Source organism: Carettochelys insculpta, chromosome 3 (genome assembly GCF_033958435.1).
Source record: "Carettochelys insculpta isolate YL-2023 chromosome 3, ASM3395843v1, whole genome shotgun sequence".
Classification (NCBI taxonomy): Eukaryota; Metazoa; Chordata; order Testudines; family Carettochelyidae; genus Carettochelys; species Carettochelys insculpta.
Window position 1 is genome coordinate 53,804,598 of NC_134139.1, and position 15,660 is coordinate 53,820,257.

A 15,660-nucleotide genomic window follows, 5' to 3' on the forward strand; every position below is an offset into this window, starting at 1 on the left:
TCACTGTATTTACTGTTAAAAATAGATGGGTTAACATTTTAGTGCTTAACATATGAGCATAAGATTTTCAGGTTGAGCTCAGTAGGAGCTCCTCATCTCAGTCTATGGTAGACAAGAGCACAGTTTGGAACTATGGATAGAATGGATAGAGAATAACATCAAACAGAGAGAGAGAATACTTTATTACTCTGCAAAGAATTACAAAGAGGTTACCATCTTTCAAAGTGAGGATAGAAGCCCTTGCAGACAAGTGAGAGATATTTATTTAATTTCACTTGCTAGTATCCTGTATACCAACCAGTATTAACTGGATCTTGTCCCAAAAAAAAATGGAGGGGAACAAGTTTCCATCAAAAATGCAATTTTATCAGAACTGAAATGTTTTGCAGGAACATAGAGATTATGAAAAATATTTCAGTGGGATGGGAAAAAGTTGAAAAGAATAATTTTGACTTTGTTTCATTGTGATAATGCTGCAATCATTCATTTTAACTGTAATTTCAACTTCTTTGTTAAAATGTTAACATTATATTTATAATTAATATTTCAGCATTATCTTAACTGAATATTTTGATTATGATTCAATAATTTTCAGAGTTTGTTCTGCAGGAAATTATTGGGTTTCATTCTAAATTGGAATGAAAACGGATTCCAAAAAAGTCAACATTCACTGTAGCATGAACATTACAGAATCATAGAATACTAGAACTGGAAGGTCATCAAGAGGTCATCAGTTCCAGTCCTCTGCCTTCATGGCAGGATCAGGCACCATCTAGATCATCCTTGACAGAAGTTTATCTAAGCTGCTCTTAAATATCTTCAGTGATGGAGATTGCACAACTTCCCTAGACAATTTATTCCAGTACTTATCCACACTGACAGCAAGTTTTTCATTTTGCAGCCACCTCTTTTATTAGCCCCTCTAGTTAATTTTTAATGCATATGATAAAGTGCTAGGTTGCTGCTGAAATTTTACATTCTATTTATGCCCAGATAGAACCAACCATTTATGCTGTTGATGATAGCAGGTACATTTTCTTATTCCATTACCTATAGTGAGTGACTGATGAATGAGGATACTATAAAGGTTGCTGTGGGAAAGTATCAACAACAAAAGGATCAGACATTAAATAACTGATATTCATTGTTGTTTGACTCTTTTGATGATGCTGATATGTATTTGGAGAGGGATGTATCTTATGAATTTGCACAAAGTTGAATATGCTATCTTTCATTTAGTTGATCATGCTCTAATTTATCAGGCACAGAGTGACCATATTTCCCTATGATGTGTAAGGGACACCTGGTAAAATTACTGGTATTCAAGCAAATTCAACACAAATCAATCAAAACTATGCAGAACAAACCTTCAAAATCAGAACTGTGCAGTACAAATGTTCAAGTTAACAAGTTGACTGAACTCGTCTTAAAAAGAAATACTGCCTAGCTGAATTTTTTTATTTACCTTCTTATCTTTTAACTTTTTAGAGTTCAGATACATACTCCCATATACCTCTTTCACATGGGGGAGGCAGTATGAATGAGTGACTGACCTGACACACACTACCCAGTACTCTCCATCCTATATGTCCTCCAGAGGGATGGGCCTCTTTGGTACCTGGCACCAGGTTTTACTGGAGTAAAGTGTGTGTGTGTGTGTGTGCGCGTGCACAGGATTGTACCCCTTCCCTCCCCCAGTTGCTGTCAGGGTTCACATCAGAATGTGGCCATTATTGGGAGAGAGAGTTCCAAAACCGAAGAACTTTTACCTGCTACCACCCCCTACTAATCAAGGCTGCGAGCTAGAGTTTCTCAGAATATTGCCATTTTTGCAATATCACCTGGGCCATGGATGTTTTCTTCAGTAGAGCCATTAATAATAATTGCTAGCAGCCTATATCATCTCCTGCTTGTACATGCAGTATCCCTATACTCCACCTAGATTGGTAATGGTAGAGAGGCCAAGATACTGAGATAAATTTTACCTTCATTTTACACCCTTTGCAAACCCACAGAAGACCATGTAATTTCATGGATATAAATCATTTCAGAATCTGACTCACTGAAAACATGCTTAAAAATTATCTGTTTACATACAAGGACTATGGCTTGAATCTCTGCCATCCAAGTAATGTAAATGTTTACAGCAAACTATGAGTGATTGTAGCTTATTCTAATTGTATCAACTGGGAACAATATAATTTTTCTATTTCTTTTGGAGAAAAAATGAAAATAGATGTCTGGTTTCCAGCTGCCTATGACTGGAGCCTGCAGATGCTTCCGAAGGAAGCTTTCACTGTGCTGATGATTCACTATGCCCCTCCACATAACAAATAGCAATTTGGGCTATATTTAAGTATAACAATTGTGATATTTTTTATATTTCATATGAAGGGGAACCTACTGTCACACTAGCAAGCATTTGCCCAGCTTCCTGGAACAACTTTTTTTTTTCATTTTTAAATAATTGTAAATGAAATGTACTGCCTCCTGAGTGACTGAAGCTAGTGTTTGATTCAGGTACTCTACTGCTAGCAGTCCTTGCTCAACATATTCTTGGGCTTCAGCCGGACTAGCACACGTGGTCATTGAATCTGGCCCTAATAATGCTCACTGTAAGAAAAGGATTGACAAATTTCGTAGTTAATTTCTTGAGAGCTCTTTTCCACATTTTTGTGAGAACCCTGGGTGCATCCACATGTTGCTGAGTCCTTAGATTTGGAAAAATTATGGTTCTTAATGATATTTTAAATTGAACATATTGGGCCTTCAAGGAAAGAAACTATTCATCTTTTACAGAAGATAAGGTATTTCTTGTGGATGTTATGCATATGTGGTCTAACGTAGCGTACGCTGTGGAGTATTGTTTATTGTGAAGTTACAGGATTTGAAATAATTGTTTCTTACTTCTGTTTTTCCATGTTTTTTCCTCTTGTCGTTTCTCCTCATAAGTAACATTCCCAAAATACGTACAAAATACTTGTCTGATAAATATTTATTTTAAAAATATTTGTACATGTATACGGTTTGTTTATTATCATAGGGACAAATTTTGAGCTAGTATGTGTGCATATGAGCTACGTTTTGTAACGCATTTTCCTCCTTTCTTTGTTGAAGCGTTCTCCATCCTGTATTCCAGCTAACAAAGGCAGACGTGTAAGATGCTGTCTTACTCTGTGTGGCCCTTTATTTTTGCCTGTGCTGTATATGCCTTTGTTTAATGTAGACCATTCCATGTTGACTATTTATGGCTTGCGTATTACTGCATGTTTTGTGCTGCTATTGCTGCCGCCGCCGCTGCTGTTGTTGCTGTGCTGTTTGTTGTTTTAAAGCTATGAGTTCAAAGCTTTAGAAATGTTGGTAATATTTCTGTGACCAGAATACCACAATAATGAAAGACGGTGCTTTGAGATTTTTTTTTTTTTTTTGGACATAAAAGGGAAAGTCACTAAAGCTCATTGTGAAAACTGCTTAGATAGCAACACAGAGAGCAAGGATGAGCAGGACTCAAATCAGAGCATCTTTGCTTCCATCCCATTCTGAAAGTGCTTGTGAGGGATTTTATGGAAATTTCCCATTAAAAGCAGAAATTTGGCAGTCAAAAGACATATTTAGGAACTGTCATGGTGCAAAGATTTTTCTTTTAAGAAAACAAAAAGAATTCTAAGTAGGTAATTCAATTTAATTATAGTAACCAGTAGAAGCAGAAATATATATGCATGATAATATATGATGTAAATATCCTCCATTTCAGAGGTGCATTGAAAGCCTCTGGTGGATTTATGATCATTTCTGAAAATCTGTATAAATCACATGATTGTATCATATCAAAGTGTTGTCAAAGTGTGTTTCAGACAAGAACATTACCCATTAAGGAGCTGAACTCACATAATTTGGTGATTATATAAGATCTATTGGAAAATGAACCTATAATATTAGTATTACCTATAGTATTGGAAAATGAACTTATAATAATATTAAATTATTAGACTAATGATTTTGATCTCTTTAATAATATGTTAGCTGCAGCTCAAAACACAGATAACTGTATTTCTCCCATCCTAGTTTACAGTGTATAATATCTACTATTTGAGCACTAGGGTTCTGATTCAGAAGTTCATCTCAACTCAGCATGTGCTTAAATGCTTTGTTGTATATGAATGGACTTAAATACATACTTAAATATTTTGAAGAATTGGGACCCAGGGGCTCAGTCCTGCAATCCTTAAATATATGTAATTCTGTGAAACTAAACAAGATAGTTGTATGATTAAGAGCTGCACAGCTGGCTGACACAACACAAACTATGGTATGTTAATAGTGCTGAGAGACTCATTGGAAGAATTTTATTATGGCCATCTTACAGCTTATACATTAATAAGAGCTTCTGTACATGATGTGCCAATTTACACTGTGAGGGTGTGAATTTTAATTTGCAGTAATGCCTATGTGTGCCCTTCTGGTGTGTTCTAAAAATTCCTGGGTGCGTTTTAACTTAGTAGTGTTGCAACACAAGAGGGAGTTTTTACTATTCACCAGCAGGTTGTATGCAGGCCAGTTAGTACGCATTATGTGGCTCTGCTTTAGAATTCACACTTCTGTTGTGCGCATTACTGCACTGTATAGGCAAGTGCTAAATTCACTTTGACTGGAAGTAAATTTTGGAAATACTTCACCATTCAACTTCTGTGGTTAAAGTTAACAGCAAAACTCCCATTTGCCTTTCCGTAGTGCTGGATCAGGCTGTAAATTAATTTTTCCGTTTCAACAAACATTTCTTATAATGCAAAGATAACTTTGTAAGTACAAAACTTCGTAGATTTTTACAGAAAACTTTCATAGCTTCTACTATGCTGTGGCAAATGTTTTATCTTTCAAGGATATATCTTGAAGATTTTCTTGTGAATGTAAATATTAGGCTGTGAGGTAACCCTGTCTCTTCTGCAGATATTACTTTCTTTCTGAATATTTTGGAATATTCGTGAAACTCCAGATTAGCTCTCCAAATTTAACTGCAAGAAAGATGGCATTTCTTCCTCTTGCTGTAGAAGTGTATCCTACAATTAATTGTTGGGGAGTTTTGTTCAGTTTTAAAATATCAGTGGCAGGGATTTTGAATGAAATCCAAGTTATTTTGTATTTAGATTTTGCAAAATAATTTAAAATTACAATAGCATCATAGATATATTACTTGGAGGCATCATTGGTTTCTGATGTTACTGAAAATTTAGGAATTATAATTTGCACCTGGTCAATCTGAGCACAAAAGTTTGCTTACTGCTAATTATTGCCATAATGCTTGAAATGCATTTTCTCCATGTAGCAAATATTGGTAAGTATGGAAAGATAAAGCATGCAGCATAACTGGTAGACAGTTTTATCCATCTTTAGGTTTTTTATGATGATGAGCATTCTCCACCAACAGTTCTCTAAAACAGTTTGAAGAATTTGTAAAAAGTACAAACCAGAGCACTCTCTCATGTTAGTTTTCATGTTTCATGTTCAGTTACACCTGTTGATTATTATGTTTATATTTTTAGATAGAAAGGACCATTTATGCATTCTCAAGCAGGGCAGTTTGGAAATTGTAACACGTTTCTGAAAGGTTATGTAGTTTGTTGTAGTCCATCAATAACAAAGGAAAAAAGCCGTCACTGGGATGTTTATAGCTTTCATATTATTGCTTGGCAGTTAGATTTTGGATTGCCAGGGTGGCCATTCCCAACTGACTTAGCAAGTCATTATTTGGTGAAAATATGGGGAAATTGTGATGCTTGATAATGTTTCTGTAGAAAAGACAGTCATCAACTATCTAGTTCAGTGGTTCTCAAACAGTGGATCAGGACACAATTTTAATGGGGGTCGTCAGGGCTAGTATTAGACTTTCTGGGGCCTGGGACCAAAGCTGGCATCACACTCTGGTTTCAGCCCTCAGTGGCAGGGCTCAGGTTACAGGCTCCTTCTTGGTGCTGTAGCCTTAGTGACAGTGGAGCTTAGGCTCTGGTCCCCCCCCTTGGGGTCCATGTAGTAATTTTTATTATTAGAAGCAGGCACAGGACAGTGAAGTTTGAGTGTCGTGATCAAGCCTGTTGCAAACATCTTTGCTTTACCCATTACTTCCAGTAGTTAGTTGCTATCAGAGAAGGAAGCAGCTACTTGCCACGCCTACTGTTTAAAAATATATTTATACAGGAAAGTTCAACTCAGTGTATTTATCTTGTTCTTCGAGTGACTCTGCGTATTCTCACTGAAGGGTACTGTACAATCTTGTGGTGCCTTGAAGTAGAACCATTTTCTAGCAGTGTCAGCTAAAGACCTCTTGTGCAGCCTGTTCCCTCAGCATTGTGTGCCCCACTCCCCCACTGGGGGGAAGGCTGTTTAGGGGGTCGGGCACCTTCATCACCTCATTTCCTTCCAAATGGATACCATACATAGCTATAAATCTCTCAGGTTTCTTCAGAGCCACAGCTTCTTTCTTCTTAGGCAGACAGCATTAGCTGTTAGTTAGTGTGTTAGTGATTCGTTTCAGTTCTGTGTTGCAGTGGAACTGAAGAAGCAGAAGAAGTAGGTTTCGGAAGATGCCTTTCCTGCCTTGCTGTTTCTGGAGCACCCAATAACCATGTGTGGTGCCTGGGACGAGGATGTTCACCTTCTGGCAGTTTGATCTAAAGGCCTCACCTCCCAGCACTCAACAGCATGGGGGGACTCGCCTGCAGCTCCTTCTTGTGAAGCAAGTCCTGGAGGCCAGATCCTGTGGTTCCAAGTAACCCTCAGTCCAGAATTAAAAATGCCAGACACGGCCACTTTTTGTGCCATCAGTGAAGGACTGAAGTCCGACCCCATAAGAACTCTGCTATTTCTGTATGTTAGTTTGAGAAGAGCTGTGAATTATTAAGTGATTCATTTATTTTTTGATTGTTTTTCCCTGCTGTGTTTCCCCAGATTGATTCAGTTGAGAATTTTACCTTGTCTAATACTCCTTTACGGGATGAAGATACCAAGTCTCACCTCCATTCAAGGTCTAGGTCTCCTTCCACAGCTAGTGACGTTGAACCAATTGAGGTACTCTTGATGCTGATGCTTTGACATTTTACTTAATGAACTAAGAGTTTGTTCTGTTCTGATTGCAGCAAAAAAAATGTTTGTCCTACTTAAGCTGAAATTCACTAACATGTAGAAGCCTCATGAAAGGACTATGAACTATTGTAAGCTTTTGAACATGAGTTCTCTGCATTGCAAGGAATTTCCACTTTACAGCAAGTTAAATTGTACCCAGGGTACAGCTGATTGGGCTGGGGAAGCACAGGGAATGAATTGTTTGAGGTACTGTCTTTTTTAATAACTTATTTTTAGTCGGTATATATTTAAACAGTCTGTATTAAAAGTTACATTATACTGTAGTCTTGTTTAGTGACTCATTCTGAATCACTTTCAAAACCATATTAAGTCAAAGTACTAAATAACCATAATAATGTGGGTGGTATCGCCTTGTTATAATGTAAATTTTTGAAGGGAAAATTTAAAGTTGGATATCAGAACTGATTCTTTCAGTATGAACCAGGTGGTTTTAAACTGTATTGAATAAGTCTTTTCTTTATTAATATAGCAGACAGTTTTCTTGTAATTTTCTGCTGTGAGACTTAAGTTTTATTTTTGCTGAGTTTTTTTCCTGTACTAGTCTGTGTCCCCTCTATGCTTGCTTTGCTGTTGGGGTTTTGTTGCCATTCTGTTCTGGCCAAGCAGCTTTTGATAATGTGCCTTTGATGTCTTACTACTTTTTTGTGGGGTGGTTGTGTTCAGGTTACAGATCATCCTCCACGCTCAATTCACACACCAGCCATGAGGCCAGCATATATTGGATCAGGACTGTCAGCACCAAAGGTACTCAGTCACCCCTTCAGTAATTTTGTATAGAGGGGGGGATACATGCTATTCGTAAACAGTGGCTTCAGAAATCTTGTTTATCGGCCTTTTTTTCCCCTCCCTTAGGATAGCTTGTGGGGAGGATTCAGTTAAGTTAAACTCCATGGTGTTCTGGAGACTCAAGGCCCCAAACTCTGGATAGTAAGATGTGAAAGATTAGAGTTGGCTGCCTAATGCAAGATTACATGAAGTTGATCATTTGCTCTGCATATCTAGTAACTGCAAAAGTGCCAGCTCAGGCCACCTAAAAGGAATGGATGTAGATTATGGGCCTAGAAGATAATGGAGGAAAATAGCTTCCAGAAAAATTGTGGGGAAGGATCTCTCTTTGTGTGTTTTCAGTGCTTAGCAGGAGAAGCTTTCCACTTCTGCTGAAAGTGACTGAGAGATGAAGATGTAGGGGGTAAAACTCTCTAGTGGTAAGGAAGCATGATGCAAGAAGCTCCATACCATTTAGACACTGGATAGGGATAGTGCTGGAGAGTTGATGACTTATCAGTTGTGCAGGGGAGCTTAGGTACATGCTATGAAACTCACTTCACTGGCCAACCCAGGCCTTGCATAGAAGTTCCTTACTTGAATGGGTGGAAATGGAGGAGATACAGATTTGTTTGTGCAGATCCAGGAACCTCAGGACCTTTTGTAACCAGCACAGGGTGGTGCAGTCAGCCCCCACTCTGGTTGAGAGAACTAATTCTAATTCACCAATGTTCCTGTACCCCACTTTCACCGAGAACTTATTGTACAGAGACTGGAATTTATGCCGGTCATTGGAATTAGTTTCACCCTGGGCTGAATAGTTCCATGCATTTGATCAAAGGTAAAAGAGTTTCTCTGTACAGTTTTGAAAGGAAAGACTCTCAGGGTTACATTTTCAAAAGTGCCTGAGTGATTTAGGATCCTGAGAGGAATTTGAAAATGCTACCCTCTCTCCATTAGCTGTGGTTCTGCAATGGTTGGTACATGTTTATCCATATGGAAATATTGGATAGAAGAAATGCATGTTTCCTACAAGGATGTCTGTCAGCATTTTTATGCAGATGGGAAACAGCAGTAACTAGAAAATAGCAACAAGGTTTACCAAAGCTCCTACTAGGAGACTGTTACTTCATTCATGTATTTAAGTGCTAGTTTCAGGTCTCTCAACAAAATTTTTGTACCTGCCCCTGTGAAGTCTTATGAAACAAGCATTTTATTCCAGAAAATTAGCTTGGTTTTGTGCAAAGTTCACCATTGCATTAAAAAGTTATCTGTTCTTGGAGCTGCCTAAAGGGTCATCTTATATTAATATCTGCTGCAAGCTTTCTAAAAGAGAAGTTATTTTCTCATTGGTTTCAAAATGTGATGTTAGTCTGTACTTAAAAACTCTCTGCATATGAATCAGGCTGTGCCATAAAGATGGAGGCAGTCAAAGTCTTTAATTGGTAAGTATCTTAAACAGCAAGCTAAATTACAATATCTCTAGGCATCAAAAAATTCAGATAGTTCTGCCTTTCTCAGATCATGTGCATTATACAGGCAGGTGGTGGTCTTTTATATTCAGGAAATGTCCAGTAGGAAAATAATCTGTTCCCTTTCCCACCACAATCTACTTCTCTGGAGGAGGCTGTCTTTCTATTCAGTGTGGGAATAATAGACATACTGGAAATATTTGAAGCAGTTTCCTGAGCAGCCTGTAGAAGTTTTTATGAATCACATCAAGCTCATTTCACAGACACAGTCATTTGTCTCTGCTATCTTTCTGGCAGCAGTTTCACTCTGTGGAGGAAAGGAATATGGGCATTGGTTCTTTCAGTGCATGTTCCCAGGAGTCACAGGGAGGGGAACTCCCTTGAAAATCAGCCTTATTTGGTCTCTTACCTTAAATATTTTACCATTGATGTTAACCACTGCTGCCTAGCACTTAAAACTGAAATGTACCACCCATTCCAGTGTTTTAACTAGAATCATAAACTGTAGTGACCAACCCACATGTGACTTTTTATTCCAGCTCAGGTCTGCATCCCTTAACGTAAAGTTTCTATGACCAGCATTTAAAAAAAAAAAAGTGTGCTTGGAACTTCTGAAGGATACTGTTGCAATGGGGACAATTTGTAAACCTACTGACCTTGACCACCTTTCTTTCAAAAGTGGCAGCAAACTCATATGCTAGGACAAGGTCCAGGTTTCAATAGTTAGTTTACAGAGGATGAAAGCAGCAGTCTGTAAAAATAGAGATGTTTAAAAACCTGTTAAGTGCTGCAAGGTAATTTTTCAACCCAGGAGCCATGTATACAGCTCTCATTTTTAATATACTTAAGCTGAGCTTTCAAACCCACATATATGCTCTTTTATGTACGAAATGTCTGTGAAAAATGTTACCCAAAATTAACATTTGTGTCTATTTGTTTTACAGCCTAAGGCCCACCAGTTTGTAGTTAAATCTTTTAATACCCCTACAAAATGCAATCAATGCACATCGCTGATGGTTGGCTTAATAAGACAGGGCTGCACTTGTGAAGGTAAGTTTGACAAAAGTGAATGGGAGATGAAGTGCCTCTGGTCTTATAGATGGTGTTATTCAAATTATACAAGCAGCATTATTATGTTGGAATAATCTGCTCCACAATTCTAATGTATTATTCTTGTGTTCTTCATCTTGTATCTTTGTACCAGTGGCAGCTAAGAATTCTGGCTATCTCATGTGCAAGATTCTACAGTAAAGTGTGTAACTGGCAAAACTGCTAGGTTGATTGTATGAATCTGAATTTGGATTTCAGAATCTGAATTTCAGTTTGCTAGGCCAATTGGCTGTTTGAATTTGAATTTCAGTTACTGATTGAACTCAGTTAGTGTGGCAGGTAGTGTGTGTGTGAGTGATTGAGCCCACCCCCCTGTGACACCCGGGGTAGGAGGGACAAAAGGAGTGAAGGCTTCAAAAGCAGTGGAGTTTGCCCAAGAGTTCACCTTGGGGAAGCCCCATATTATTATTTGGTCTCTTTTTTATAGTTTTGTTTCTCTTCTGCCCTTTAAGGTGGCACTAATATCATCTGAGGGAATTCTCTGTAGAAAGGGAAAAACGGATAGTGGCAAGACCACAGGCATTTTAACAATAAGAGAGTTATCAGGGAGGGTGTGGGGGCTGTTACTGAATGAGGGAGGTGACCTGGTGACAGATGATGAGGAAAGGCTGAAGTACTAAATTGCTTTTTCTGCCTCAGTGTTCATGGAGAAGGTCAGCTCCCAGACTATGGCACTAGGCAATGCAGTATGGGAAGGAGGTGGGCAGCCCTCACTGGGGAAAGACCAAGTTAAGAGCTGTTTAGAAAAGCTAGACATGCACAAATCCATGGGTCTAGGTTTAATGCAGCCAAGGAAACTGAGGGAATTGGCAGATGTCATTGTAGAGCCTTTGGCTGTTATCCTTGAAAACTCGTGGAGGTTGGGAGAGGTCCCAGATGAATGGGAAAAGGCAAATGTAGTAGTGCCCATCTTTTAAAAAAGGGAAAGAGGGACAATCCAAGGAACTATAGACCAGTCAGCCTTACCTCAGTCCATGGAAAACTCATGGAGTGGATCCTCAAGGAATCCATTTTGAAGCACATGGAAGAGAGGAAAGTGATGAAGAATAGTCAACATGGATTGACAAAGTCCTGGCTGGGATGATTTAGATTGGGATGATCCTGCTTTAGGCAGGGGGGTGGACTAGATGACCTCCTAAGGTCCCTTCTAGCCCTAAGATTCCATGACTCTGTGGTTCTATGGAAGTGGCATGGTGTGAAATATGTAGAGTATTATCGTTGGTAGCTGCAAATAGATTATTTTAGATTTATAATGGCAGCAAGGAAACAAAGGCTACATCTACACTATGAGATAAATTCAAATTTATTAATATCAATTTTATAATTCTGGAATTTATAAGTTCGAATCTTCCCATGTTGCATTTTCCTCATTCCCCTCCTGTGCTAAGGAAATATCCATTTTTCCCATTGACAGGAAGGAAAAGTAGGGCATCCACACAGATGACAAAAGTGTGTAGAAATGTCTTCCTTCTGTACCTGAATTCTCAACTGGCCATCCACTGAGTGTTCCCCCTCGCATGATTGCATTTGATCCCTGAAAATATGCTGATCCCTGAAAATAATACAGGGACCCTGACTGTATTCTCAAAGTTAGAAGAAAGAGGATAGAAAAGTCTAGGAAAAAAGAGTTTTGACTGTATTGAAAATAATACAGGGACCCCGAAAAGCATGAAGAAAGAGAAGATGGGAAAGTTTTTCAGAAAAGACAGTTGCTGACAGGGAGAGTCTTTGACTTTTTGGTGTACTATAAGGCTTCTGTGCAATGACTGTGTTCTCAGCTGGCCATCCACTGATGTCCCACCTCCCATCATTGCATGTGATTTCTGAAAATAATACCGGGGCCCAGACTGTACTCTAAAGTTAGAAGAAAGAGGATAAAGAAATTCAGGAAAAAAGAATTTTTGACTTCACGACACAGATATTGCCAACGCGGCTGATGGCAGTGAAATATCATACATTGAACTTATAATGCAAACAGGAATATCAACCAGCCTCTCCTCCACACCCCACCCCCATGTTTCTGAGGGGGACAAAGCATGAAGACAGATAGCAGATACTGGCAAAAAGCGTGGGAAAGAGCCAGACTGCGTGGTGCCCGTGGGAGAAGGAAGGAGGTTCACACACAAATGTAAACCACTGAGAAGAAGTTTCTTGGTGTCTTATACAAGCACAACCCCCACAACAGCCCTGATGGTGGTGCAGTGGGGCAGCAGCTGGCACCATGCAGTACAGAAAAAAAAAATACTGTGTAGAGACAGAAACACAAACTCTGTGCAGGGGGCTATTTGTAATGGGTAAATGTGCTCACAGCGCTAATAGCAAAGAAAGAAAGATTTCTCAGGCTCTCATACAGGCGTGAGCCCAGAGCCAAAGGCTTGTTGCTCCTGCTTTGAAATTCACGGTCTTCCTCTTAATGGAGAGTAGCGGCCAGAGCGGAGCAGTGAGGGGCATTATGGGTTACATACAGGACACCTCTGGAGGCTAATAAATTAGATTTGGAGATGTGGCGCTTCCACACTGGCCTTTAATCGAACTTCTGAATTCGAGTTTGATGCTGTACCCATCAGGTAACTGCAGTATTGTAATCTCGATATTAGTGGTCGAGCTAATGGTATTTACAGTGAAGACAGTTATGTGGTAATATCGAGCTAACTGCCTTAAATTTGAATTTATCTCGTAGTGTAGACACAGCCATAGTTGTGGTCGGGGTGGTGACAGCAGTCTGACATTGGGGAAAATGAGAGGCAAGCTGCCAATTTTACATTCCTTCAGGATTTTGTTAGTCTAGATCCTAACTTCACAACTGCCCCCTCTTTTCCCCCGATATTGCAAACCACAGTGTTGGAATCAGGAACTCTGAATTTTGAAGAAGTTTGAATTTATCAGAGTCTAGCTTTTCAAAGCCATGTATTTACTGCTTATTTGCTATGAGTCTGTGGTATTCCTATGAGTAACTACTTTTCTCTTTTTCAGTATGGCAGGTTTTATTGAAATAATTCAGTTATTAGCAATTGCGTACACTTCACTTGAAGGAGAACCTGCCCTTCCATGTATTGTTACCATAGCTTTCGTATTACAAAAGAAAGGAGCTCTTTATATGTAACACTATCCCCCTTTTTTTCCCCCTTCTGATAAGTATGTGGATTCTCATGCCATGTGACCTGTGCAGACAAGGCTCCAGCAGTGTGCCCAATCCCTCCTGAACAGACCAAAGGCCCTCTGGGGATAGATCCACAGAAAGGCATAGGAACTGCGTATGAAGGTCATGTCCGAGTAAGTATCAGGAAACAAATGGGTAGCTTGGTGTTAATTTTGCTGTTGACTGAGCTGTCAGGGAGTTAACATCTAACTCTGAATTGTTTTAATGTATATTACTTTGTTTCAAAGTTACGGCCTGGGGGTGCGTCTACACTAGCCCCCTTCTTCAAAGCAGGCATATTAAGCAGGCAGGTTGGAGGAGGCTAATGAGGTGCTGTGATGCATATGCAGCACCTCATTAGCTTAATGGCCACTGCAGGAACTTGGAAGCTGCTAACTTTGAAGCACTGACAGGTAGTGTAGCCTCGGGCCTGTCGACATACGCACCCAACTTCGAAGTTCCCTTACTCCCAAAACCTTTCGTGGCCACACAGCCTGTAAGTGCTTCAAAGTTAGCAGCTTCAACGTTCCTTCAATGGCGTTGTGCTCATGATTTGCTGCATATGCATCACAGCATCTCGTTAGCCTCCTCTGACCTGCCTGCTTAGCATGCCACCATCGAAGAAGGGGGCTAGTGTAGATGCACCCCTGAAGACTGTAGAACTCTGATTATTCTCAGACCAGTTACAGTACAGGCAACTGCAACTGAGCTCCCCTCACTCTGCTGCACCAATGAACTTTAAACCTGTCTTAGAGAGAGTTCTAGAGCAAGAGGCTCGTTCAGTCTCCAAACCCTTTTAATCTTTGTGACTCTCTGTAGAGACTAGTGTCTACTGTGGTGATGGTTTCTTCTGATATTCATGGGCATTGTGCTGATGAGATCACCCAACAACCAACAGATGTTACCTCATTCTCTGCACTGGATTCTAGCAGCTAAACTAGAGATCTGCAAGACTGTGTTTCTTCTTGTATCAATTCCGTTGTTCCTTTGTTATGAATTTCTGGGTGTGGAAGGGGGACGTAAGGACAGAACCTATGACACTACAGAATTTCTGTAATAAACTGTAGCATTTGCATCTGACACCCATGGACAGACCGCAAAGCTGGCTCTCATTTCTTTCACTGTACACTTCTACTGTGACTAGTCCTCCTCTTCCTTGTCAGTGACAGACTCAAAACTTGCATTATGCTCATTGGAAAGCACTCACTCAGGAAAAGCTGATCAGTGCTATTTATTTTACTATAGGTTCCTAAACCAGCTGGAGTGAAGAAAGGTTGGCAGAGAGCACTGGCTGTGGTCTGTGATTTCAAACTCTTCCTATATGATATAGCAGAAGGAAAAGCATCCCAGCCCAGTGTGATAGTGAGTCAGGTTATCGACATGAGGTAAGCTGTATAGTGCTGAGTGGGGTTTTCTGTGGAAAACAAGAGACAGCATATCCTTCATGTGGAGTTCCTTTGAATAAAGGTTACATCCAGCAAGGTTCTGCATCCCTGGCAGTATTTTAAACTGAAGCTTGTTTTCCAGTAAACTTCATTTCTGTTGAAAACTTCAACTAAGACATCATAAAAATTTATTGTGGTGTAAAACCTGTCACGCAAGGTCTCAGCCAGGGAGCTAAATGAACATTTTGTGGTTCTTATTAACTGAATGTGGTTCTAACAGCTGATAGTGTTTAGTGGCTGTATAAATGTCAAGTGTGTGCATTTCTGTATAAATTTCCAATGTGTTCCTATGTCTGTATACCCAAGAATTTGTACTGAAACCAGCAGTTCAGGGATAAGGGAAGGAGGGGAGAAGAGGTTTTTGATGCTTTGCTTTTAGTCTAGGTAGAAAGATAATGCAGAACAGCTGGATAGATTTATCTCTGGTTACAATACACTGGTAAACTATTTCTTCTGATACTAACTAGAGGATGGACAGCCAAGCTATTTAAAAATTAGGTCTGGCGCTACATTATTGTGTTTCAGATAATAGCTCTTCATTTACTGTGCAAGTACAAGTAAAATATCACCCTTCTAAATGATATTTGTTGTC

The 15,660-nt window shown here is 39.5% G+C and overlaps 1 protein-coding gene across 7 annotated transcripts in view; it reads left to right on the plus strand.

Annotated features, from left to right (window-relative positions):
• CDC42BPA (CDC42 binding protein kinase alpha) overlaps positions 1–15,660 on the plus strand; it is a 312,667-nt gene that overhangs the window by 247,374 nt on the left and 49,633 nt on the right. For 6 of the 7 annotated variants that reach the window (XM_074989868.1, XM_074989866.1, XM_074989861.1 and 3 more), the window contains 6 exons: positions 3,118–3,156; positions 6,943–7,062; positions 7,801–7,881; positions 10,319–10,424; positions 13,621–13,757; positions 14,869–15,008. In XM_074989868.1, coding sequence (XP_074845969.1) covers positions 3,118–3,156; positions 6,943–7,062; positions 7,801–7,881; positions 10,319–10,424; positions 13,621–13,757; positions 14,869–15,008 — 623 coding nt within the window. The remainder of the gene's footprint in view (positions 1–3,117; positions 3,157–6,942; positions 7,063–7,800; positions 7,882–10,318; positions 10,425–13,620; positions 13,758–14,868; positions 15,009–15,660) is intronic. The other variant, XM_074989862.1, reaches the window with a different exon arrangement.